Below are 27983 nucleotides of genomic sequence, written 5' to 3' on the forward strand. Positions count from 1 at the left end.
TTAAACAAATTTGATTTTCATGTGGAGAAGGGACTGTATATGACTTCTGTCATCCTGTTTTTAGATTCAGATTCAGGGAGAAGAAAAATAAATGGTATTTTCCTCTTTTTTTTTAAAGAGAAATGAATAATGAAGTTTTATTTATCAATAATTCTATAAGTATTAAAAAAGCAAAATAAAATGGTTTCTCTTTATTTCTGCTGTTCAACTGTTATATATTTTATTTTCAAAAGCACTTATTATAGAAGCAGATAAGCTTTACATTTAAAAATTTATATTTCAGAAAGGAGCACAAGTTGTTATAAAAAGTCATTTTTTTATAGGGACACATGCACTGCTCTACTATTACTATCTCATATCTCCTACAGCTATACTGCAAAAATAGACATTTTTTGTATTCAACAGTTATGAAAATTGATTTGTTGAAGTTCACAATCCCTATTTACATCTGCAACATCTAAACCTTTATAATAAAGAAATCAGTATCTGGCAAGATCAACTAAAGATGGAACAATTGAGAAACATGTTTCATATATAATACGATCATATCTAATAAATTCACATGTAAATAACAAACCATTTAAAAGTATGTGTCATATAAAAATTGAATGACGTAAACAATATAACAATATATGAGCTGCTTTAGATATAAATAGACCTTATGCAAGTGTATGTATACATGTAAGTGTAGATGACTTTGATTGATTTTGGAACATTCAAAAATAAGATACAAGATGAATTTTTGTTAGTTTTGTAGGGTTCTAGTAAGAGCTCAATTTTCAACAGCTATATACTTTCAGTAAATATTTTTCAACCTGAAATAGGTAAACAAATGTATTTATATTCACTTGCCTAATTTCAACATTTATCTGACGCAGCTCATATGTTAAATTTCTTAAAAGGTACAAGGGCTCATAAAACCCCTTTGTGAAGTCAAAAGATGTTATTGTTACTGTAAATTCAGAAATTATTGCAAGCATTTAATATTGCTTTTTCGTGATTTTAGCCTAAAATGAGATTTTTATTTTTTCAACATTGAAGAAAATCCTGTTGAATTCTTGTAAAAAAAAAAAAAATGTGAGTTAAAATTATTGCAATCATAAGCCTGTCACATTTTTGGCAATAACAAAAAAATTGCAATAATTTTTGAATTTACAGTACTAAAGAATTTTATGTCCCTTGAGAAAACAAAACCTAACAATTTATTAATATGTAGTGTATAAGAGTCCAAATATAGCACCAAACCATATCAAACAGCCTATCACAACAGTAATCTGTATTAAAGACTTTGTTCTTTCTGATGATGTCACAGATCTATCTAGGTCTCCTCTCAAATAGAATTTACTAACCTGAAATATCAGAAAATATGTTTACTTCTTAAGATCATGGTACAAATAAATTTATCAGAGAGTTCACAGATATCTTAGTTGGTTGACTGAAAGAATCTCCCCATCAGTGAGAACATTAAAATTTTATTGTCTGTAAAATCAAGCTTTATAATATCATAGAGTTTTTACTTCCAACTTTCCTGCTAAGGTTTGGAATTTTAACTTTTAGCACATGGTATAGGTCACTGTCCACTGTTTAGGGACTAATATTACATTTACCTTATTCATCAGACAATTATATAAAAGGTAATACATTGAACATGAAAAGTTCAGATGGCAAACTGTTCTAGAGATGAAAACATTATGTTATTTAGATATTTTCTCTGAACTAGTACACCTTTTTGTTTAGGAGCCAGCTGAAGCCTTCCTCAGGGTGCAGGATTTCTCCCTGTAGACCAATTGTGGACTCCTATTTTCTGATATTTGGTAGGGTTTTTCTCTCTTTAACAGTTACACATTGCCCATTTTAATTCTCAATTTTACATCTAGCAATAAGCATTATCTTTGTTTATATAAGGTATGTCAACGAGTACTCAAGTATTGCTCGGTAGTACTGAGTATCGATTACCAAAATGATACTTGACTATTCGGTTTCCTGTTAGAATGTTGTTGCTTTCTTAAGTTTTAACAAAAAAATATCTTTTATTGAGACCACCCCCTTGGATATTATATATTATTCAAAAATTGATAAAAATTAGAATACGATTCAATTGTTTGCGTTTAACTGTCATTTAGAATTCCTCAAAACAGAGGTATGTATATGTATAGGATAAAAGAGCATTTTCCCAAGGCTGACACTTTTAGCTAATCTTAGTCACTCCCCCACCTCGTTACCGTCAGCGCATATATTTTTCATCAGCTGGACTGTTGGTTACCTAACAAATTTGAGAAATCGCTACGTCCGAAGTTAACAAGATAATATTTTTAAATAAGAACAAATTCGTTGCACCTTGTATCGACCCTCATAAAATGATAAATGGCATCAGTAATAATTAACACCCCTTTGTTGATCTTTAAATTTTTGTTTATGGTTTGCCCCTCTTGTTTGAGCAATAATTTTTCTATGGATATTAATTAGTTACTTGACCAGTTTACATAATTAGTACATGTAGTAAATGAGCTATAATTATTTAATTATGGTAAAAAAATCCTTTTGACTATTATCTTGTTCTAGGTAATAAGGTTGAGGGTTTTACAATCATAAGACAACGACCTAAAAACATTAAATTGTATAATTTTGTGTTTCCATTTTGTAAATGTTTTACTGTGCGAGTTCTCGAGTATTGCTCGATAAATCGAACGAGTAATCAATTAGTAAACCTTCACCAAGTTGACATCCCTAGTTTATATATATAATTAAAGTAAAATAATCCAGGTATCCATTACTCAATTCATTAATCGTAGACCAGTTTGAGATCTGCTGAATATAACTACTGACAATGCAATATATAAAGGAGTCTGACAAAAATACTTTTATCTACTATGATTTGTTTTTATATTTTCATTTAGTACTATCAGGACTTATAGATTATTTTTTTCAAACTAGAGGTTGTTTCTCAGCTACAATCTCAATGATGGGACTCTGCACTGAGATAAGATGTAAGCGAGAAACATACTACAGTTACAATAAACCATTGATAATATATATGTTAATCACTTCTTTAAATTGACAATACCATGTTCACCACTTAGTTTCTAAGGATAATAAATCTCAAGCAAGTAGCATGTCCCAGTAATATGATTAATTATTACAAAAAAAGATCAAAGGAAAAGTACACAAAGTAATGGATAACTTATAAAACATGCGCTTGAAGCTTACCTGATATGAAAAGTACAATGCAATGAGACCAACAGGAAAGAAACAGAAGACTGAAACTAATATAGACCCAAACTTATAGTCCTTTGGTTGTCGTCTTACAAAGGCAACTGTTGGAGCTAATCCAGGACCCTGTATAATAAAAAAGAAGTGTAAATATGGCATGTTTAGAATGCCATATTTTTTTCTTTAAAAAGTCAAAATTCACAGGCACTCGTCTCAGAAAAAAAAAATCCTGTATACCTTTATATTATAAAGGTATATAAGATTTTATGATTTTTGAGACAAGTGCCTGTGACAAAATTCCTTTGTCTCAATTTTATTGACTTACTGTAAGTACTCAGTTCTGCAGTAAATGTATTGTCAATCATGTGTATTGTAGAAACTCTTATTCTCTAGTCTTATTTTTTTCTCCATTGAAGTGACCATTGTTGATATGGGTTCAAAATGGCTAAATTAAGCAGAGGAATAAAAATGACACATATGATATGACTTTTTCAATCTCCACATTGACACAGCAAATATCCTGGAACTCTCAAGTGGTCTGACATAAATACTTAAAGTACTACAGATTTCAAATGAATGTTTGTGGTGAGACTTCACAAAACCACTTAGTAGTATTGTTATTCTAACTTTTTATTATCTAGAAAAGATGACCAGTGCAAAGCAAGTGTTTTTGAAGAAGCTTTTAAATTATGCAGTTTATATCCTTGTTCAAGTACATGTAAGTAAATGTAGTTATCCTGTTGAATGGTGACTACACTTTGCAGGTTTTTTATTGTATATTTTAACTTTTATCATGTTTATAATATTTGGGCTAGATAGGCAAAGGAGAAGATTTGTGTGCACATAAAACTGATTTGACAAATCCATATTGTGTGCCTATGACAGGTATCAAATCAAGCTATCTCGACCATGGTGTTGTCTTTGTTTGTGTGTCTGTTTTGTCTTTGTTTGTGTGTCTGTTTTGTCTTTGTTAGTGTGTCTGTTTTGTCTTTGTTTGTGAGTCTGTTTTGTCTTTGTTAGTGTGTCTGTTTTGTCTTTGTTAGTGTGTCTGTTTTGTCTTTGTTAGTGTGTCTGTTTTGTCTTTGTTTGTGTGTCTGTTTTGTCTTGTGTTAATGGATGTTGGTAAGTGTTTGATACTACATAGTTAGGCATATTTTTATGCCCCATTTATTATGGCGTATTTATGGGCATTTTGTTTTCTGGTCTGTGCGTCCATTTGTTTTGTTCATTTGTTTGTCCGTCCGTCCCCCTTCAGGTTAAAGTTTTTGATTAAATTTTTTGGTCGAAGTAGTTTTTGATGAAGTTGAAGTCCAATCAACTTAAAACTTTGTACACATGTTTCTTATGATATGATCTTTCTAATTCTAATACCAAATTACACATTCTTTTTTATTTCTATTTTAATGTTCAACCATAATTCTTCACCTTAGGATTCAATGGAGTAGATTCCTGCTGATCATTCATGGCTCCATAACCTTGATTTCTCATTTTTATTGAATCTTTATCATCAGATCTATAAAGGGAACTGTAGTATTGTCTAAAGTTTATACATACAGCTACATGGTTTCTGAAAAAATAAATAAAGTCATTGAATAAATCAAGATATTTAATCCAGACTTAATAAGTAAGTTTGCTCCCTGCACATTCATGTGACATTTCTATATCCTACACTATTTTTTTATAATATAGGGTTATTGCATGAATATTGGGGAATATTGTCCTGAGTAGAAATTAAATTGCACAAGCTTGTGAATGCAATATATATGTTCTACGAGGGACAATATTCACCAATATTCATGCAATAACCATGATAACCCTTTTATTGTATAGCAATATAATATTTGAAAGTAAAAATTGGTTTAAACTAAGATTTTGTCGTTGATGACATCATGAATTTTGATGATTTATTGCACTAGTGCACTATTAGAATTTATTGCAGGCTAACTTTTGGTTACTTTCTGTGAGAAATATTATATTGCTATGCAATAATACAGGTTTTTGAAAGTATGACCCTTTTGACCTCACGTGTGTTCATGAAAGAATGAATTTTGCATTGAATAATCTTTGCCTTTGATGATTATGACAATATTCATAAATCTGTTTCGTCAAAATAAATTACAAAACACCAAAAGTCTGTGCTCATATTTAGAATGTAATTTCATTACAAAACCATAGAAAAAACTTTTTATCATTATTCTATAGCAATGCACTTAATTACTACTGGTAATGCATGATTAAAAATCATTTGTAACAAAACCATTGAAAAGTGTCAATGTGTAGGGTTTGAAGTTACAAACAGACCCCTTGTGCAATCATGAGGGGCACAAATGTGAAAGGAGCCAAAATGATTTGGTGCACTTGAACTTTTGGATTCTTATCATAGGTAGGAGAGCTCCTTTAACATTGCATGAAACAAGTGCAGATGACAATAATATACCTTTGAGGATTCTGAGTCTGGCAAATCCTAAAAGCATTGCAGACTCAGAATCCCGAAAAGGATATAAACCCTTACGGTGACAGTAATGTACAGGGACCCCTTAAATTAAAAAAAAGGCCATGCCTCTGCATCTACAGCGTTCAAATGCTGAAGGTTTGAGACCCATCGTGCAAGTTCTAATTATTTCAATCAATATGATACAATATGGTGCACATTTAAACCTATTTACATGTGAAATTAAAATTGAGTGTTTGTTGGCATGTTGCACGACTACTCTGTTTAACAGTTAAAAAAAATGTGAGGCTGTTCTTGAGTACCTCAGCACCTTCTAAAAAAAGTTCTATAGTTAACAGTCTTATTGGTAATTGATATTCCAGTATTGTACCTGTTTACCGTAACTACATGGATAGCTAGAGTTATTTTATTTCTTTCATCTTATAATAATTTAAATTTGGATGTAACGCGTCTTCTGATTGGCTGACGTTATTTTGTTATCAGCCCATAGACATAATTTAATCATGTGACTGTGACGTCATCAACGTTTTTTCATGGTTTTCTACATTTTAAAATGGAATTTAGAATTAAATTATATAAGAAATGACTGTAAATTTTGTTCTGTCTATTCGAAATAACATAAAAATTTGATGCACACTAAATAACCTGCTACACGCGTTATTCAGTGTGCACCAAATTTTTTATGTTATTTCTTCATAGACAGAAAAAATATTACAGTCATTCCCATACATGTCAAGTGACATGATATTCAGAGGTTGACATGTATGGTCATTCCTTAAATAAGTGTAGTGTATCATAGATGTTTTGGGGCAGAAATTATATGCCAATCGACTGTCAATACTAATTAACACAATGTAAAACGCATATACCAGTCAACTGAAGTATAATTAATTAACACAATGTTGAACCTATAAGGGAGCTTATTATACCATTTGATTTTTATGGGGGGCTAGGATGAAATTTGAAAAAAAAGGCAGGACAGGATTTTGAGTTAAAAAAAAAAAAAGGCAGGATGAGTAACTTGGCAAAAAAAAAAGGCAGGATGACAATAGGGCTCTTCACGGTTAGTTCGGCCATATTGGATAGGGGGCAGATTTTTTGGAAGGAGGTGGAAATGGTATGAAAGTGTGGGAAATCCTAAGTGTGTTTCCAAGCAACAGCTCTGTTTTAATGATGTTTTCCCTTATTTTTCACACCATTTTTACCTCTATTATGAAAATCTGCCCCCTATCCAATATGGCCGAACTAACCGTGAAGAGCCCTATTGAATTGTTGTAAAAAAGTCAGGATAAGCTAAGAAAAAAAAAAGGCAGGTCCGAATAGCCTGAAAAATAAAAAGGCAGGACAGAGATTACAACTTAAAAAAAGTAGCCCCCCCCTAAAATTTATGAGAGCTCCCTAACCATGATAATGCATACCAGTCAACTGGAATATATTTTATTAACACAATACACCTTATCGCTATTCCCGCTTGACCCGAGAATCTGTCCCGCTTGAACTTTTGACGTCATACAACAATCTCTTTTCCATTGTGGCGTCAGATGTTTTCTTTTATGACGTCAAAATTTTACGGGAACTTGTGTGATGTCTAGTAATGGCGGACAAATAGTGATAAGGTGTATGTATTACGCATACCAGTCGACTGGAATATATTTTATTAAAACAATGTATAACCAGTCGACTGACATATATTTCCATCCCAAAACATTAATGATACGCGCACCTGTGTGTAGACTAAAAGTAACTGAGTAACAGTAGGAGTGTAGCAGAACCTAAAGCTTTTATATTTTCGCATCATATAAATGACGACGTGAATGTAGATGCGTGAATGACAGTGCCAGGTTGTTTTATTTTTATTGTCATGGTTGTAGATAGAAGATCTGTATGCGGAAATAACTTGCATTCCTATTTGTTTTTTTGTATGGCTCTTTTCTTATCCTATAAGCCTGTATCTTCTTTCCTGGTAAGTGTAAGTTTCTAATTCTTACCCCAAGGCAGGTGGCCAAGGCAGGTCGTGTATAAATAAACTGGTTTACTATTGCTTTCCCATTTTCGCTTAGAGTTTAAAACATAAAAGGAACAGTAAAAAAACTGCTAAAACACGTTAAACTCATCCGTAAACGACTCAATTAAAATAATTCTTGTCCTCCTCCATATGTAAATAATCAAGATTTATAAATATTTGCATAGAGGTGTTATCAATAATCAGCAAAAATTTCAGGTTTTGCAATTTAAAAAACAAGAAAAGCCAAGATAATAGTTATAAGAAAGGTTGTGCAAATTATGTCCGCATAACTTAGTAAAAATATAGAAGACGAAAAACATTTTATCTTACACTGCACAAAATATGAACATGAAAGAAATGTTCTTATATCAAAATTGTCCAATTTTAAAAATTATGACAAACAATCCAAAACTGAGGATGAATAATAGTTTTGATCCAGTATATTTTACATTTAGATAAAATTTCCATAAAGACTTTTTTTACCTGATTAAATCAGAGACATATATACACATATATGTCTCTGATATAAAAAAAAATATACCTTCATGTGCTACTTTTTGAGTAAAATGAGGTCGAAATTTTGTTTATATTTGCTCAAAATTCGGATTTGTTGCCGTATTTTCTCTTTCGAAAGAAAGATATAACTTTATTGTTTAAAAGATAAACACAAATTGTTTTTTGTTAAATAATTTGTTATTGCATTATTTTATAAGTATCCTATAAATTTATACATTTTTTATTCAGAAATAACTCATATTTATCAAATGTTCATGAATGAAAACATAATTTTTTGCTGTATATTTATCAAATCATGAAAATTGGCACACATAATCTTCTCGCGTAATCAAATCAAACCAAACGGTATTTTAAAAAAAGAGGGGTCCATGAACTCGTTTTCAAGTTAAAAAAGTTTGAATGATAAAAATCAAGCGAACACTGAATCTTTTCCCGATAAGTCATAGTTTGACGTCGCGTAAATAATAATTTACGTTGGAGTTTTGAACCTGTATTTACGGTGTCTTCCCGATTGTCCCACTTTTTTTAAATTACAGGTAAAAGGTAGTGGAATTTTGTGGGACAATTGGGAAGTTTAATTGTGGGACAATCGGGAATTGTTTTTATTGTAATTAATCTGTTTTTATGGTGTGCAGTAGGTAATTACAGGTAACTAATCAATTTTCTTGTAAAATATGAAAAAAACAAGAACATAAAGTGAGTATTAAATATGTTGCACATATTAATATGAAATACATGTATCATCAAACATAGAATATAATGTAAAGTAAAAATTATCAGATATTTACCACGGGCCGTCAGGCACTACTCATTTCTTCATTATATGATTATATAAAGCACACATATTGTAGAAGGTTCAACAATAAAGCATTCATAATACATAAGTATATCATTAAAGCATAATCATACATAAAACATACATCATGCACAAAATATCATAAAATCGCAACAAATCTAGTCCAAATGTAACAAATAGGTGGCAGTTCATACAAAAAAATAATTACTAACTTTAATTAGATTATCAAATCAAATTAAATTCATTTATACTCTTCAACTTCGTACTTCATACTTTATATTTGGCCCTTTTAACTTTTTGGATTCGAGCGTCACTGATGAGTCTTTTGTAGACGAAACGCGTCTTACGAGCCGCCGAATGGGACTCCGTACCCGTACGTCTGGCGTATGTACAAAATTTAGTCCTGGTACATGTATCTATGATGAGTTTATTTACAACCACTGGGTCGATGCCACTGCTGGTGGAGATATATTTCCCCGAGGGTATCACCAGCCTAGTAGTCATCAATTTTCTGCTGACATGAACTATCATTGATATGGTTATATTTATAAATTAACTGTTTACAAAATTTTGAATTTTTGAAATTCTAAGGCTTTTCTACCTCAGGCATAGATTACCTTACCAGTAATTGGCAAACGTTTAGGAATTTTGGTCCGTACTGCTCTTCAACTTCGTACTTTATTTGGACCTTTTAACTTTTTGGATTCGAGCGTCACTGATGAGTCTTTAGTAGACGAAACGCGCGTCTGGCGTATATACAAAATTTAGTCCTGGTATCTATGATGAGTTTATATTTAACTAATATTGCAATGTATGCATTATTTTACTATTTATTTAGAATTTAAACAAAAAATATTACTTTTATTTGTACCTTTTTTCCTTTAAATGTACCGGTAAGCATTATTTTGATATTTATTTTGAATTTAAAAAACAAATATGATCATAAATGTTGATATTTGTATTTGTTTTATAAATAAAAGTAACATTTTAGATATATTTTTTTGAATACTAAATGTTATATTATTTAATGAAAAGTGCATTAATTTCAACAAAAAAAATCATATTTAAGGGGGTTCGCGGGTCTAAATCATTTATATAGGATTTGTCTATATTTTTCTATAAATAAACTTTATCTTATAGTTAATAGAAAAATAAAATAAAAAAGTGGGGTCAACGTTCATTTGCGCTCACAATCTGCCTTCGAAAGAAGCATACATTTTTGTAAAGATGTTTTTTTTCTGTTGAAGTAATAGCTAGGAGAAATAAAGGTAATATCGAAATAAAAAAAAAGAAATTTATAACAGAAATCGCTCAAATTTTACAATAATTTAGTTTAAGTACAGCTTATATGGAAATTATATTAAAAAATATAGGTCACCGATGAGTTAAAAAAGATATTTCAACTTTAAAGCCAAAAAATGGCATTTTTCCACCAAAGGGAGATAATTTGGATCTTTTTCAATGATCTATACATTTTAAAAGTCATCTGGGGCCAACACGAAGTGATTGTTTTGAATGATTTTTGTACCATATGATAAAGTAACAACTACAAAAGGTAACAAATTAAATTTGTAATGAAAACCAAATGTTTAATTTTTTTCTGAAATTTTTATACCCTCGAGCCTCCTTAATACTTAAAAAAATTGATATAACCAAAAAATAATACTTTGAATTGGTAATAATTAATTCTTGTTATTTTAACAACACAAACACCAAGTCTACTGTTTATTTAAGAACATTTCACATAAAAAAAATAATGTGGGACAATCAGAACTTTTCATGTGGGACAATCAGAACTCTAAAATTTTAAAAAGTGGGACAATCGGGAATAAACCGTATTTACAAGTTGATGAAAATTTGCATGTAGGCTATTTTTTACCTGATTAAATCAAATATGTCATCAAAATTATACCTTCATGTGCTACTTTTTGAGTAAAATAAGATCGAAATTTTGTATATTTGCTCAAAATTCAGATTTGTGTCCGTATTTTCTTTTTCGAAAGAAAGACATAACTTTTTTTGTTTTAAAAGATAACACAAATTGTTTTTGTTGAATAATCGGAAATTTATCAATCATTTGAATTAAGGAAAAAAATTCTTATAAATGAGTAATATGAACAATATAAAGCTATATAACATACAATATACTTTTGCCAGTAGCCTATTCTAAATTAACCTATATATTTATAACTGCACATTTCATTGTTCAAAATATGTCTATTGATATTCTATGCAGTATTGTTAAATTGATGCAACACTTTACTATTTGTATACTAGTGGTATGGGCCGTTGCCAATTATTGTAATTGAGTTTGTGCCAATAAAATATTTGTATTGTATTTATTTGTATAAAATATTTGTTATGATATTATAAGTGATTCGTTTATTGCCATACTGTAACAAAAAGGTATCAATTTGATGACCGAAAAATAGAAACAATTAAGGTTTCATTACAAATCCAAAACTACAAAACATCTTCTGAAAATGTTACTGCGTCTGGAACATTTGAGATAATGACACTATTCCAGTAACTACTCTATACAAAACAAGAGAAAACGGATGAAAATATTTATTTATTCATTCTATGTAAATCGATGTATCATGAGTCGTCTCATATCTTCTGTGCTAATGTCCTTCTGATATGATAAGACTACATCTTTTCAAGGATGTTATATGAGATCCTATAACCTCTTTGATCTAATACACGGCAAAAATAACGTGACCGAGAGAGGGAGCTCAGTGAAGGGAGATCCATTTGATAATAGCAATGACGGACTGAGTCTACATTATTTTAAGTTACATGTACATATATATCCAGGACATTAAATGTTATTCCGTATATAATAAAAAAAAAAAGGTTTTGTCGGAGATAAATGTATATATAATTGCTGAGGCATTGCACTTGAAAACTGAAAGACATTTAATCCATCTACTTTATGTACTCCGGCTTTAATTATTATCTTGTAGCCCCAGAACTTGTCAGATATTGGCTGTAATTGATCCACAGAAGTTAAATCCGAAGGAAAATAGCTGTGTCACAGTTGAATTTTTATAACGACAATGACGAAGAAAGATATATAGAATTTGCTGTGTGTTCTTGGTCTACCTTCACCAGCAAGTTTCAACTTGAAATAAAATTAATTCAGTTACAACAAAAGCAAAAAGTTATAACAAAACAAAAACAAGCGTTGAACGAATCACATTTTGTGTGAAGTCTTCTATCTCAATTTTTGTTTTATTATAACCGTTTACAGAACTTTAACTGGAATTTGATAGTACCAGTGCTTGATTATCCAACTATATTTGTATACCAGAAGCAGATTTAGGGAGCTACATGGATATATGATAAGTGCACAGCCGACTTTTTACAAGTATCTGTTCAAACATTGGATTATCAAGGCCCCCTTATTCAAATTCTTGGATCCGTACTTGTATATCACCCTTCTATTAAATATTTTGCATAACACGCTACTTGATTTTTTTTTGCTAGCAGGTTAATGTGCTCTTGTTATTATTCTAGAATAGGACAGTTTTCATACATCTTCAAAGATCAAGAATTTGGTGAGATCATTCCATACATTCAACAACACCATATTGATAAAAAAAAAAAAAGAATTTAAATACATCTACAGATATTACTTCATAAACATGACTGTATTGATTTTCAAAATCAGATCACTGTGAACTGTTTTCAGCGATTCACAACATACACCGTGTAGAACGCCACATGCGGGGTGTCGGCTATGTTTGATATGGGGTGGCAATTTTGAAGCGACGAAAAAGTAACAAGGTAAGTTCGAATTCAAGCATCAAAATTTCTTATTTTTAGAACTCTCAGTACCATATAATGTATTGCACGGAAGGAACCGCAACATAATCTATTTCCTGAAAGCAGAAGCAGTCGTTTTCAGTGCTCAGTTTTCTCAAACACCTAGCCCTTGTTTTCCGTGTTGCAGATTTTGAGGCTTTATATGCAAATTTCGGTATAAAAAACTACTTTACACAGCTACCCTCCGTATCATTTATATAGAATTGTATTCCCCTCATTGACTTATACCAAATACTAGTTTCTTAGTTAAAATTAATTGGTTTTAAAACTGTTATTCATCAAAATACAAAGTGTCGCTCGGGGTGTCAGAATTTGCGTCGCAAGGGGTAGAGGCTTGTCATAAAAAAATACCTATTTGCATGTAAATTAGTCTTCATATGATACATTTTATTTCAAACACATCTACTTTACCATGACAAAACAAGGATTTTTCTTTTGCCTGTTTTTGGTCTTATAAAATATATGCTTTTGATTTCATTCACATCTACTTTACCATGACAAAATAAGGGTTTTTCATTTTGCCTGTTTTTGGTCTAATAAAACATGTGCTATTGATTTCATTCATAGTGAAAAATGGCTCAAAACATTTAGTTTTTAAGCTGGTAAACGATTTCTTTTCCTTTTTAGTCACTATCATGGTAAAAAAAAGTCAAAGCTATGGCTCAATAAACCAAAACATGGTGGAAAATCACAGAGTAGTCCTCAATATAAGATATGCCCGAAGCCTCCCCAGCCAAAATGCATCATAGTTCATCACCAGGTTCATCTAAAAAGCACTCGTGCACGCCGCAAAAATCCATCACTCCTAAAAGAATTAGAACACTCTCTCCAATGAAACACTCACCGGCATCTTTTTTAGCGAATGGCAACACAACTTCAAGTAATTCTGAAGACGATGATACTACAATTGTCAATAAGAAAACAACGACTTTTACACAAATATACAACGGAACAGGTTTACAAGAAAAAATGATTCAAGACAGGTATTTCGTTCGTAATCGCACAGATAGAACTAACACATGTTAGATACAAGAATAACAGAAATACAATTTTAGAATAAAATAAACCGTCAATGGTCTTTTGTTCATCAAAAATAGAAATGTTATAGACTATCCCTGCCGTTATAGATATGGTGCTTTAAGATGAATGGTTTGAACAAATTCGTTCGTGCCTCCTCAGTGAGCTGGAATACGAATATGTTTTGTTCTGGATTTTGATGCTTACAAATTAGATGTTTCTGCAAAATGTCGCATTCGTACTGTCCTGTCCTTTTATTGTAAACTTTACAATATTTAAAGTGCTATACAACATCCCTGAAAAATTGTTTGCAATTAGGACATTCTTTCTTTGTTTTGATGTGCGACTCCTGGTGGCGTTTTAAATCAAATTCTTGTCACAAATTGAACACACCAATGTTTTTTGTCTATGCTTAAACCTCACATGGTTATTCAATGCCATTTTGAAATGGCTCCCGCTTAATGACAGTGGGGGGGAGGGTGACACCCGCTATTGCTTGCAATAGCAATTCTAGTTATCAATAAACATGCACATTACTTAAAAGACAAAAATATGGACCAAATGACATACCTTAAGTTTGTTATTTGTCATCATAACAGTGTAGGTGTGTTTGAATTAAAAATTATCAGATAGAGATCGATTTATAAGAAAATGTGTTCTTTTTTTATGACAAGCCTCTACCCCTTGCGACGCAAAATCTGACACCCCGAGCGACACTTTATATTTTGATGAATAACAGTTTTAAAACCAATTAACTTTAACTAAGAAACTAGTATTTGGTATAAGTCAATGAGAGGAATACAATTCTATATAAATGATACGGAGGGTAGCTGTGTAAAGTAGTTTTTTATACCGAATTTTGCATATAAAGCCTCAAAATCTGCAACACGGAAAACTAGGGCTAGGTGTTTGAGAAAACTGAGCACTGAAAACGACTGCTTCTGCTTTCAGGAAATAGATTATGTTGCGGTTCCTTCCGTGCAATACATTATATGGTACTGAGAGTTCTAAAAATAAGAAATTTTGATGCTTGAACTTACCTTGTTACTTTTTCGTCGCTTCAAAATTGCCACCCCATGTCAAACATAGCCGACACCCCGCATGTGGCGTTCTACACGGTGAACATATATAATATATCATGAACAATCTAACGGAACTTAGACCTAGCGATTTACTTGTTCACTCGAGTTTTATAGATAGCCAATTTGATCCTTTTGATGATCTTCTTTCGTCACAAAGACAAACTAACATTACAATAGATGTTCCTTCCAACACAAGCAACATAAGCAACGATACAAGCATAACAGAATCGATAGTAAAATTTATCCAAGAAGAACTTTTATCTTTACCTAAAGACAGCTTTGTGTCTAAATTAATTGATAAATGCCAAAACGCTCACTGTGAAATTGACGACATTCGCTACGCACTTCTGGAAATTGCAAAATGTCAACATAACTTTCCATATCTGAATGCAACTCTTAAAAAGCGTCTTTGTCCTAGAAAACCTAACGGTGAATCAGTTGAAAACAAACTTGGTAGCGATTGCTATGCGCTTTATTTAGCATCACTCGGAGAATATACGGAAGATTTAAGATTAACACTTAATACTCGTTCGCATACGCAAAGTGCCCGAAAAATGTCTACAGCAGATGAAAATAACCAAACACATTCCAGCGAATTTTCTCAGAACTTGTGTCTGAAAGAGACTCTCGTGCGCATAGAAAGAGAAATTAATACATTGAAAGGCGACTACACTCAGGAAATCGAATATCTTAATAAAACCGTATCTGTATTAGTACGAGAAAACAAGCAACTGGTCAACGCTAACCAGAAAAACAATGACCGGTTACGGAACTTTCAGAATCAAATTTCATCCTTACGAGAAAACAACGAAAACTTAGCTAAAACAGTAAACAACATGAGTGTCGTTACACATGAAGCGGAAATGACATGCAAATCAAATAAATTAGCAATTGAAAAAAGTTCAGGAACTTTCCGAAACAAACTTGATGAATACGAAAACAGCATTCAACAGTTAACGACAGATGTAAACAAAATAAAAAACGACTTTAAAACAGTAAAACTAGACGTTAACGAACTACGTTCAAGCGTGAAATCTGAGTCATGTAGAATTAACCAGTTTAGTGATACAAGAGCGCAAGGCGTTGTAAGTCTGAAAACAAAGACAAACATCATGAGTGATAAACTGAAAGAATTTGACGATGAACTCAAAAAAGTAAATATTGATTGTTGTTCTCACGCGAAGTCAATTAGTGATTTGCGAAAGCGTATCATAAACACCGAGAAAGATGTCAAAGTCCTTGACAAGTCTACAAAATCGTACGCAGACATTCTAAAATCTAAATCTGAACAAGTTATATCTTCGGCTGAAGCATTAGATAATTGCAATGTGATCGAATCCGTTTTGAGTCAGTCCAAAGAGCCAATTCAAAGGAATTCCATTAATGAACATTCCAATTCTCTAGTTGACTCACACACAAAACACGTCAGATCCTCTGATGTTACGAATTTGTCCGTTTTAGTCAAAGACATACATGCACACAGTAATATTGTTAATCCAGCTCCGTCTACTTCAATAGAAAATAAAATCAAGAACACCAACAACAATATAACTGGAAATGAACAAAATACAAATATACAAGTGCATTTTCCAACTTCCATGTGTAATCCCACAACCGTTGACAATTTTCGTGGATTTGTTAAAAAAACAAGACACCGTGTATCCAGATTCTACGTAGGTGGTATCGACAAACACAATTCATGTGAAGAATCTATGCGTGAATATCTCGCTGCAAGAGGTGTTAATGTAACACATTTAAGATATTTTGATAAACAAAATCGACGAACAGCTTCTGCACAACTTAATATCGATGCTCAATGTGAAACCTTAATACGGGATCCGTCTTTTTGGCCTGAAGGCATTTTTCTAAAAGAATGGCTTCCATGGTCAGTTTTTCTATCTACAAAGACCGAACATCCATAAATGTCTTTAAACATAGCATGTTGGAACTGTCGCGGAATAATGTCCGCAGTACCATATCTACTAGAATTCTTAAATGATAATAAGATTAATATTATTTGTTTATCTGAACACTGGCTTAGAAAATCACAATTCCACTTCCTTAATTCAATCGATAAACAAAACTATTTAGTATTTTGAAAATGCGCCGATGAACACTGCCCTGAAAAATACAGTTATAGCGCCCGTGGAGGTGTTGCGATTATGGTTTCTAAAACTTTATCTCCGTATGTCACAGAATTAGTAATTGATAGCAATAGGATATGTGGTATCGAACTTAAACTTCCTAATTTACCTAGTATATTTTTTCTGTCTATATACTTACCAGCAATTACACAACCCAACGAAGCATTTGTTAATGAACTTGAATACTTAATGGACACATACAAATCGTATTCGAACCACGGGACGGTGTATATTCTTGGTGATTTCAATTGCAAGATTGGTGGACCCCGATATTCGTTTACTCGGGATCGTCGTAGTCAACTTCTTGAAAGTCTCCTTATTGACAATAACAGTATATCATTACATGTTCAGGACTTTGCCAAAGGTCCAGTATGTACATTTCAATCTTATGAGGATGGTCCTAAAACAGTGATAGATCACATAGTCACAAATAACGAAAATACACGAGATATTTACAATGTGTTTGTCCCAGACGAAAGCATATTTAACGTTTCTGATCACAAGCCTATCGCGTGTACTTTACTAATTGAACAATGTCGTTCTGATAGTGACAACTTATAAATACGAAAGTGTTATGGCTGACAAAGTATCGTGGACCAAAGCGTTAGAAACGAATTCAGTTAATGACTATTCATTTGCAGTCTCACAATTTTTATGGTCTGTTCAAATGCCGTCACTACCAGCGACCAAAGAAGATATCGAGCTCTAATATAAGACTATTATAGTTGCTGTTCAAAAAGCTGACAAGGAAACACTCCCACATAAGCAATTTGTGAAACATATAAAGCCTTATTGGACGAAAGTCGTAGATCAATCACACAAAACAATGCTAAATAAGCGCAGTTTATGGATACTGAACGGAAAAGTTCACGATAGAAGCGATCAGTTCTTTGCTGATTACAAACATGCAAAACGGACTTTCAGAAATGAAATGGATAAAGCTTACAACGAACATATTATGAACATTGCCAACAGAATCGACAATGATCAAAGATATGTATGGTCGGTCTTAAAAAGCAGACGTAAACAGAAAACTTTTTGTCGTGAACTAAATTTAAATGGAATAACTCATACAAACGAAAGTGAAATATGCGAGGCATGGGCAGACCATTTTGAATCCATTTTTCAGTTTGATAGCAAGTTAACAAATTCAGCAAACATAAATTTGGTAAAACATGAAGTGAATACAATACGACAAACGCAGAAGGAAATCAAAGCTCCAATCAACCCATTTGAGTTTGAAGAAATTTCCAACATTTGTAAAAGTTTATGTAACAACAAATCTACAGGTTTAGACAACGTTTCATATGAGCATATAAAATATGGTGGTAAAACATTGCAAAAACACTTATGCAATCTATTCAACCTAATAATACAAACACGTTATACTCCTCTAGATTGGAAAACAAGTGTAATTATACCGTTATTCAAAGGTGGAAATAAAAACAAAACTGATCCCAATTCGTACCGCGGTATATCGTTAACAAGTTGTATCGCCAAGATATTCGAAAAGTCTCTTTATCCTCGATTCGACTCCTTGCACATAAAGTTTCCACATCAATCTCAGATGGCATACCAAAAGGAATTATCAAGTATTCATGCTTCATTTAACTTACAAGAACCGATTCGTCATTATATTGAACGTAACAGTGATGTTATTGTTGTGCTGTTAGATAGCACGAAAGCTTTCGACACCGTATGGCATGATGCATTGTTATATAAACTGCATAAATATGGAGTTACCGGTGATTTATGGCTGCTCATAGATGAAATATACAGTGACATGCGTAGTTCTGTACTGTTCAATGGTAGGCTATCTCGTTGGTTTGAACTGAAACGAGGCGTTCGCCAAGGTGGCATCTTATCAGCTCTGTTATATTTAGTATACATAAACGATCTTTTGTGCGACATTGAAGACTCTAAATTGGGATGCGTTCTTCTAGATATCAGTGTAAGCAGCTCTGTTTAAGCCGACGACATTGCGTTACTCTCAACAACAGAAAAAGGAATGCAACAACTTATTAACATTTGTCAGACATATAGCGAGAAGTGGGCATTCAAGTTTTCTCCGACTAAAAGCAACGTCTTACGTTATTCAAAGAAGAACAAGAATGTTACCAGCAATCTAACTTTGTATAATGATATCATACCACTCGTGCCGTCTGCCAAACATGTCGGTATTCTTCTGAACTGTAAATTTAGATCACTGGACCAGACGTTGAATGCTTGTAGAGTGTTGCGATCAACTGCTCTTTCAGTTCTAAATTCTGGAATTCATCCATCAATTTTAAACCCTTTGACGTGTTCCAAGATAATACTTCAAATATGTTACAGCAAAGCTCTATATGGTTGTGAGTTATGGAACAATTTGACTCAAACAGAACTTACGATGTTAGAAAGATCTCACAGATTTGTGTGTAAAATTATTCAAGGGCTTCCAAAACGAACCCGTTCTGACAAGTGTACAAGTCTTCTTGGTTGGTTTTCAGTTGAAAGCATTATCAACAGATATAAACTTTTATTTTTTGGTAGACTATGTAGGTTAAAGTCTTCTGCGTTACCAAAACGAATAATGATAAGCAGACTTATGGAATTCAAACATAAATGTGTTCCAGAACAACTTGGTTTTATACCTGACATCTATAAAGCAGCCGAAAAATATAACATTACAGATTATATTGTTAATTTTGCAAATACTGGTTCTTTCCCATAAAAAAAACTTTGGTCAATTATTGTAAATCAGAATATAAATGCAAGTAAAGAAACATGATGGTCTTACCGAATTTCATGCGATAATGACTTTTATATGTTTAGACATATTCATTCTGCAATCAAACCGCATAAAGCATGGACAATTGCGAAACAGTTTCCCGAACTTCGTGTCTCCGCCAAGTATGTGATTGACTTATGTTCTATAGTACGCTATGAAGATGAACATTTACTTTGCGACAAATGTGGAAAGTTCTTCTTGAATATCGTTGAACACTTACTGGTATCCTGTGATTTTATACAAGACAAAAGAGATGATCTATAGCAAGACATTATTAACATTAATCCCATTCAGTTCAGTGTTTTTATGGACAGTCTTTCGGCACATGAATTCACAACAACAATTCTCTCTTGCAATACGTTATACGAATTAGAAAATGATGAATTAACTTTTTTCTCTAAGACTTGTGTTCGTCACGTTGAAACAATCTGCAGAGATTTCTACAATCGATAGAAGATGTGTCCGATATTATAGACAGTGCTAATTTTTTTTCTCATATTAACTTTAAACGGTGACTTTAATTCTTTGTTTTTTGTAATTTTCTGATATATATATTTCATGTACACCAAATCTCTATAATAGAGGAAATAAAGTTATATATATAATCTTTCAGTCAGTGTAATTGAAGTCTGGAGCTGGCATGTCAGTTAACTGCTAGTAGTCTGTTATTATTTATGTATTATTGTCATTTTGTTTATTTTCTTTTGGTTACATCTTCTGACATCAGACTCGGACTTCTCTTGAACTGAATTTTAATGTGCGTATTGTTATGCGTTTACTTTTCTACATTGGCTAGAGGTATAGGGGGAGGGTTGAGATCTCACAAACATGTTTAACCCCGCCGCATTTTTGCGCCTGTCCCAAGTCAGGAGCCTCTGGCCTTTGTTTGTCTTGTATTATTTTAATTTTAGTTTCTTGTGTACAATTTGGAAATTAGTATGGCGTTCATTATCACTGGACTAGTATATATTTGTTTAGGGGCCAGCTGAAGGACGCCTCCGGGTGCGGGAATTTCTCGCTACATTGAAGACCCGTTGGTGACCTTTTTCATATCTTTTGGATAGTTTTGCGGTAATAAACCACTAAAACATATTATGAAATTTCTAAAATATTTTTTCCCAGGTACGAGTATAAGGAATCTTAATATCTATGATACCTCTACATCGAGAAAAAGATACAATGTACTTGATAATCTTCAATACCAGATGATCAAGTCTTTGCATATTAAAGATGTTATTCTGATATGAGTTTACAATATAACCATTACATATAGTAGATAGTTATGATACATGGCACTACGAATCAAGCCATACGTCAATCACGTCGGTTATATCTTATATAATACTAGTACTGTTATGAAGAAGATGAATCGCTCTGTGCAAAGAAGTCTCACGTATTTGGCATACATTTATACTGTGGCTGTGTAAGATTGTGTGTTTTTTAAATAATCTATTCGTTCAGGTTTTGTTTTAATTTTTGTAGAACGGTTCAGTAAAAAGCTAATAAAGCACCAGTAAGTTTACATTCTCTTTACATATTTGTGCAGGGTATACTAATTCGGTTTTAACTCCGGTAAAATTTCAGCAGTCTCGAGTCAGCAGTTTTCTGAATAGAACGAGGGTAGACACTTAAATATAAATAACAACTGTTACCGCACGATATATATTTGATATCAAACATGGAATCATACATACCATAGGACAAGCTTAAACTGAAACCAGCTCCTCCGATAATCATGCAAAACAAATTCCATAGCTGATGTCTACCACTTCAAAATGTCATATTCATATTCTTATTCCACCGGTCGAACAACAGCACAAGCTTATGCCCATCGAGTCAAAGTTCGAGTTAGAGTTCGAGTAAGACTCCGAGTTTGAAAATGATTTACCAATGGAGTGACACAGTGTTGATAAGAAGCTGTCAGTCAAATATTGCTCTGCGTTTTTTGTTTATATTTTTTGGTGACGGGTGGCTTTTGATGGCATTTTTGATACTTTACCGCACCCCAGGGACAACAACTGGCGAGTTTCTGAAATCATCTATCAAATCAAATCTACTATTTTTTATTTTCCAAAAAGTTTTTCAACTACTGATCTAAGCATCAATCCATACCAATCATCATTAAACAAAATTGTACCAAAAAATTCATGGTACAATTTTGTTTGATGATGATTTGTATTGATTGATTCGGTAAGTGTTGGTATCAATTTCCACTAATGGTCCGAGAACACAATTAATTCGTAGTGCATTTCTTTTAGAACATAAATGAAAATTAAAAAAATCCCACCTGCGCTTTCTCAATGAAATTTTTACAGTGTGTTGTACTACTTTTGGGACAAATTATATCAAAATTATAGAAAACTTCATCGCCTCTAACTCAAAATATGGACAATTTTGTGTTTAGGGTATCTTGAAATCTTTTGACAGCTTCCGAAGTGCTAATTTTTAACCTTTTTCAGCTGAACCAAATCACTACTTTCCTGTAAAATTCTGGACCCAAATTTTTTTACAGTGTAATTTTACCCCCCTACTTACAATTTGAGGCATTAAACATGGAGAAATAAATTTGGAAGGGGTATAAAAATTATTGGCAAGTAACCCACTGTTAACACTAGGGACTATATTCGTGAACAACGAAAATCAAGGGACGACAATTGTGGTCTCGGACCTAATAGGATAGAAAGAGTTGACAAATCTTAAAAAAACTTAGTATGACCAAAGCTTAATAAATTATAACACTGCTTGCAAAGTTTCATAACAATAGGATATATATTACAGACAATATGTTAAATTCTATACTCATCTTTGCGTGTTAAATTTTGACGTTAAAATTGAATAATTTCAACTATCAACATTTTTGGCTTTGAAAATTAAAATGTTGCAAAAAAATACTTTTTAAATGCCCTAATATATCATTTATTATGTACTAAAAGCAATAGAGTACTCATTTGATTTATCAGACTTAGCATAATTATTCAAAAGTCAAATTTATATCAGCCTGAGCCTAAAAATTGAGGTTTTTCAATGAAAGGGACCTTACATGAAGATGTAATATTTTCCAGCAATTTTAAATTTGTGAAGCTTTTTGGTTATAAATAATCCTTACATATGTATTCAATGTACTTTAAATGGAAAGAAAAGTCACAAATAACATATCATATTAGTTTAAAAGGTCTTAAGCCAAGTAAGACTGGAAAAAAATAAGGATAAATTTAGGCCGTGCCACATATTTTCATTAAAAAATGCATATTGAGGCTATAAGAAATAAAAAATTGTGTCTTTTTTATCATTTCTATACTCATGTGACATGATAGAACAAATCTGAGCACAAAAAGGCTCTTGCAATTAACTTTTCTTACAGACAGTATGGTCTGATACAAAGAATTTTGCCTTTTTAATGAAAAACTTGAATGCAATTTTAGTCTCAACAGGCTTATATTTAAACCACTTGCTATCCTACAGAAGAAAAGAAAGATACTATGTGAGATGGAACAGGTACAATACACATTGTTAAGTGCTTTTGATACAAATTTAGTGAGGTCTTTATTGTGGACTTCAAATTTTATGTACCAAGAACCCCACTTTTGACTTCATCCAAACAGGGCGTTAGACAAGGGTCATTTATACAACACATTTTGTACATATTGTCTGAGATAATCTTCTTTTCTGTAGATTCTGAGTTCACAAACAAGTTAAAGAACTAGATAAAGGCATAGAAACACAAGAATAAACACATGAAAACCTGTCAGATAGAAAGTCAGGATGCCATGTATGCATCAATATTGAAAAAGCCTTAAAATGCCTATTTTGACCATAAAATGCCAAAATTGGTCATTTTTGCAGAAATTCTATAAAATAAAAGTTTAAATCCTTTAGTTTCATGCTATTTGACAAATTGAAACCACCAAATCATTTAGGGAAGTTGCCAAAGTACAGATTCTATATTTACAGACTTCACCTCTTAGGTCCGAGAACACAATTAATTCGTAGTGCATTTCTTTTAGAACATAAATGAAAATTAAAAAAATCCCACCTGCGCTTTCTCAATGAAATTTTTACAGTGTGTTGTACTACTTTTGGGACAAATTATATCAAAATTATAGAAAACTTCATCGCCTCTAACTCAAAATATGGACAATTTTGTGTTTAGGGTATCTTGAAATCTTTTGACAGCTTCCGAAGTGCTAATTTTTAACCTTTTTCAGCTGAACCAAATCACTACTTTCCTGTAAAATTCTGGACCCAAATTTTTTTACAGTGTAATTTTACCCCCCTACTTACAATTTGAGGCATTAAACATGGAGAAATAAATTTGGAAGGGGTATAAAAATTATTGGCAAGTAACCCACTGTTAACACTAGGGACTATCATCGACATGTCTTATTTCTAAATACTGTGCAAAATGATTTATGATGGCATGAAAATATAGCTAGAAATGGCATATAATTATGACATATTTTGACAAACTTTAAGTATTTATAAAAAAAAAAGTGTATTTGAACTTGCTATTACTAGTAGATCCAAACCAACATCCTATTATAGGAATTATTGCTACATTTATATATATATATATATATCGACAAAAGATATATAAATTATGTCAAGCGGTTTTTATTATAATACAAATTTCAAAATATATCTTACAAAGATGATAATTTTGGTTATCAAAATCTTGGTTTAATCAGGGATATATAATGTTCACTTTACAGTGGTTTTGCCGAATAGTGGTTTATGCAATTTCAGCACCGATGTAAAATTTCGTACACCCCTGATTGCACCAAGATAACAAATTAATTTCTCAGGACTTATTTTTAAACAGGGAAACTAGATTGAAATTGTTTCAACACCGATGTTACTGCGGTGTCAAATGTTACCTTTAACATTCAAGTTGGGGAGGTGGGGATTTCGGAAGACCACTTTTTAGCTCACCTGGCATCACTTGACGTCCGTCGTCGTCCGTAAACTGGTACAAAAATCTGCTCCTCTGAAACTACTTAGCCAAAATGAAACCAGAATTGGCCTAAATCATCTTTATTTAAAGTAAAGTAAAGTAATCTTTATTTAAAGTCGGGTTTCATATATACATAATAACAAAGAACACGAGCTCTTAAGAGCTCTTTAACCGACTAATCATTAGGGAGCTACCATTTGATTTTTATGGGGGGGCTAGGATGAAAAATTTTGTCCTGCTTTTTTTTTTAGTTGTAATCCCTGTCCTGCCTTTTTATTTTTTACTCTATTCGGTCCTGCCTTTTTTTTTTTACTAGTTTATCCTGACTTTTTTTACACATATTGTCATCCTGCTTTTTTTTTTACCAAGTTGCTCATCCTGCCTTTTTTTTTTACTCAAAACTCCTGTCCTGCCTATTTTTTTCAAATTTCATCCTAGCCCCCCCATAAAAATCAAATGGTAGCTCCCTTAGGGTATCTTGTTTAAAAATATATCCGATGACCCCGCTCATCAACCAAGATGGCCGCCATGGCTAACAATAGAACATGGGGGTGAAATGCAGTTTTTGGCTTATAGCCCTATAACTAAAGCATTTAGGGCAAACATGACATGGGTTTAAATGTTCACTAGTTCAAGATCTATCTTCCTTGTAATTTCAGACGCATCAGACAACCGGTTTGGGTTGCTGCCCCTAAATGGGTAATTTTAAGGAAATTTTGCAGTTTAATTAGATTGAAGCTATTTACTCTTTTTTTTTTTAACTTTAAAAGAGCTGTATCCACCTTTGACCTTTGCACTAGGACGTTTGAATCGAAAGGTAATTATCAGTTTACGGGAACACTGTGTTAAAATAATGTCAAGGGCGAAGCACTATCACATCTGGATTTATGAAAGAATATAACACGGTTTTTTTCCATTTTATTAGCTGTAAAGGACGATGTATGATAAGTGCAGTATTTGGCCCCTTTGTATGCAAAAAAATTGAACAACAATATCTGGGACAAAAATGACCATTAAAACTTATCGAAGTCTTGTATTTTGTTGAAATAAACTTGTTTTTCAAGGTTATGCAGGAAATCGATTATAAATGATACTATGAATAAACCATAAAAGGAATAAAAAAAACTGAAACAGATTATCAATATAATAATAGTTTAACAAAATAAACCATAAACAATCATTAAAGAAGAGATTTTTTGACGAAAAACAGACAATGCAAGTTTTATTTTAGAAATTGGTTGCTAGGCAAATAATAAATCACGGAAACAAATAAAAGTTGGTATTTTTTTAAGAATCTGCTCAAGGGCTATTGATAGTATAAGAATGAACTGGTTCTGAGAGGGGGCCAACAATGACCCTTATCATACATCGTCCTTTTAGATTGATTTCAAAAAGATGAGTCACGTTTTTAAAAAAATGTTTCAATTGCTGTCATCAGAAAAAAAGTTATACTAATAGATGACGACCATTCCCATCTATTAAAACGATCGTAAAAGGCTGGTGAAAATCTGCTTCCCTTCCATTCAACTATACAAATGACCTTGGCTGAAAAGATTTTAAAAGTCTGTTTGAAATTCAAACGCGAATATGGATTCTTTGGAGGTTTGCTATGTTTATCATGTTTATATACGAGAAAGCGAGTGACGATAGATCTGAATTTTATCAGATTGTGTTTCAAATGTTACTGTAAAATGTATGCTAATGTACACCTGCTTACAAAATGAAATAATTCTTAAACACACATTCCTTCTGATTTCTATGAAGATTGAACTCCATTTATTAGAAGATAATGTTTTCTTCTATGTTTAAAAAAATAGTTTTTTAGGCCACAAGAGAATGTTTGTTAATAAAGTTCCTGACAAAATGTATCGTAACAAAAATTGAATCGTTACAAATTGTGTTTTGTTTTGTCCTTGAAGGAATCAAATGGAACAATTTGCAGTAAAAAGAACACAGTTACAATGTCAGTATCATTCATGGAAATTTCAATCATGCAAAAAACTTGAAAACATAAATATATCAAGCAAAAGCAGATGAATCTAATCGTCAATTTCTTTACAATTCTTTACTAATGAAAAATTGCAGCGACCAGAACATATATACATATATTAATTAAGAAATGTCATATAAACTATAAAAGGATAGAAAAATCAATGAAAAAAAACGGACTCTCGAAGGAAGGTTTCTTATTCGAGACTCTCTGGCAGTATTCAGAATTATCTAGAATTAGTATCTCGCAACAAAACGTTAAAAGTCGATATAGATTTAACGATAAGGAGATGTGGTATGATTGCCAATAAAAAATCATAAAATAAATATAATCGATCAAAAACTTATGACTTTCAAGGGTGTGTCAAGATTATTTAATTTTTTTTTAGTTTTTATTATAAATGTAAATAATGTTGTTTATGCATTTGTGTAATACAAGACATACAAGATTCAAAAAAGTAATACGGTTATCAGACAGAATTTATAACTTGGAATTATGGGTATTTGACGTATGCTAGACAACTTTCGAGTTCGATGCATTTCCGTCAAAAACTCTGGTTTTAGTGAACGTCATTTGTGCGTTTAGGGGTGTCGTCAGAGGCGGATTTAGGGGGGGGCCAAGGGGCCCGGGCCCCCCTTTTTGGGAAAAAATTTGGTTGCTTATATAGGGAATCACTGAAGCGTGACCGGAGCGGGTCCCCTCTTAGGTCAGTCAGTTGGCCCCCACTTATAAAATTTTCTGGATCCGCCACTGGTCGTCACTTCCATTCCAATGTTGAGCGAGTGGTTGGAAAACTATAATTCTATATTGTACGAATTATTCGTCAAATTGAATTCTCAAAATTGACAATCAGCATTGCTGTTATTAGGGAATTGTCATTAAGTACCTACAGAACAACCATTATTTTTAGTTTATCCTGCACACTGACGATCACTTAGACGCTTGATGAACGTAAATAATGCAGGGATACAGGCGACTCCCTCTATCTGGTAAATGACGTCACAATTAAAGGCGCGTTTAATTGACGAGTTTTTTTCCGGTGACGGATGAACTCGAATGTGGTCTATTAATTTATACTACTTTATTATTTTCGAAATTGAAGGATTTGGAATGAAGATCAATTCATAGATACACTTTCATTTGTGTTTTAGCTTTCAATATCACTAGTTTTGTTTTTTTAATTTTTATCTTATTACGAATTATTTGTTAATTGGTTTAATAA

The 27983-nt window shown here is 32.3% G+C and overlaps 1 protein-coding gene across 1 annotated transcript; it reads right to left on the reverse strand.

Annotated features, from left to right (window-relative positions):
- Positions 1 to 105: 105 nt before the first annotated feature.
- Positions 106 to 27709, reverse strand: LOC139523024 (synapse differentiation-inducing gene protein 1-like). Its single transcript, XM_071316754.1, has 4 exons — positions 27652 to 27709; positions 4636 to 4777; positions 3208 to 3336; positions 106 to 1349 (listed from the first exon to the last, which is right to left on the reverse strand). Exons 1-4 carry the CDS (start codon positions 27660 to 27662, stop codon positions 1206 to 1208), a joined length of 426 nt encoding a protein of 141 aa, XP_071172855.1. The 5' UTR covers positions 27663 to 27709; the 3' UTR covers positions 106 to 1205.
- Positions 27710 to 27983: the final 274 nt, after the last annotated feature.

Source organism: Mytilus edulis, chromosome 5, assembly GCF_963676685.1.
Source record: "Mytilus edulis chromosome 5, xbMytEdul2.2, whole genome shotgun sequence".
Classification (NCBI taxonomy): domain Eukaryota; kingdom Metazoa; phylum Mollusca; class Bivalvia; order Mytilida; family Mytilidae; genus Mytilus; species Mytilus edulis.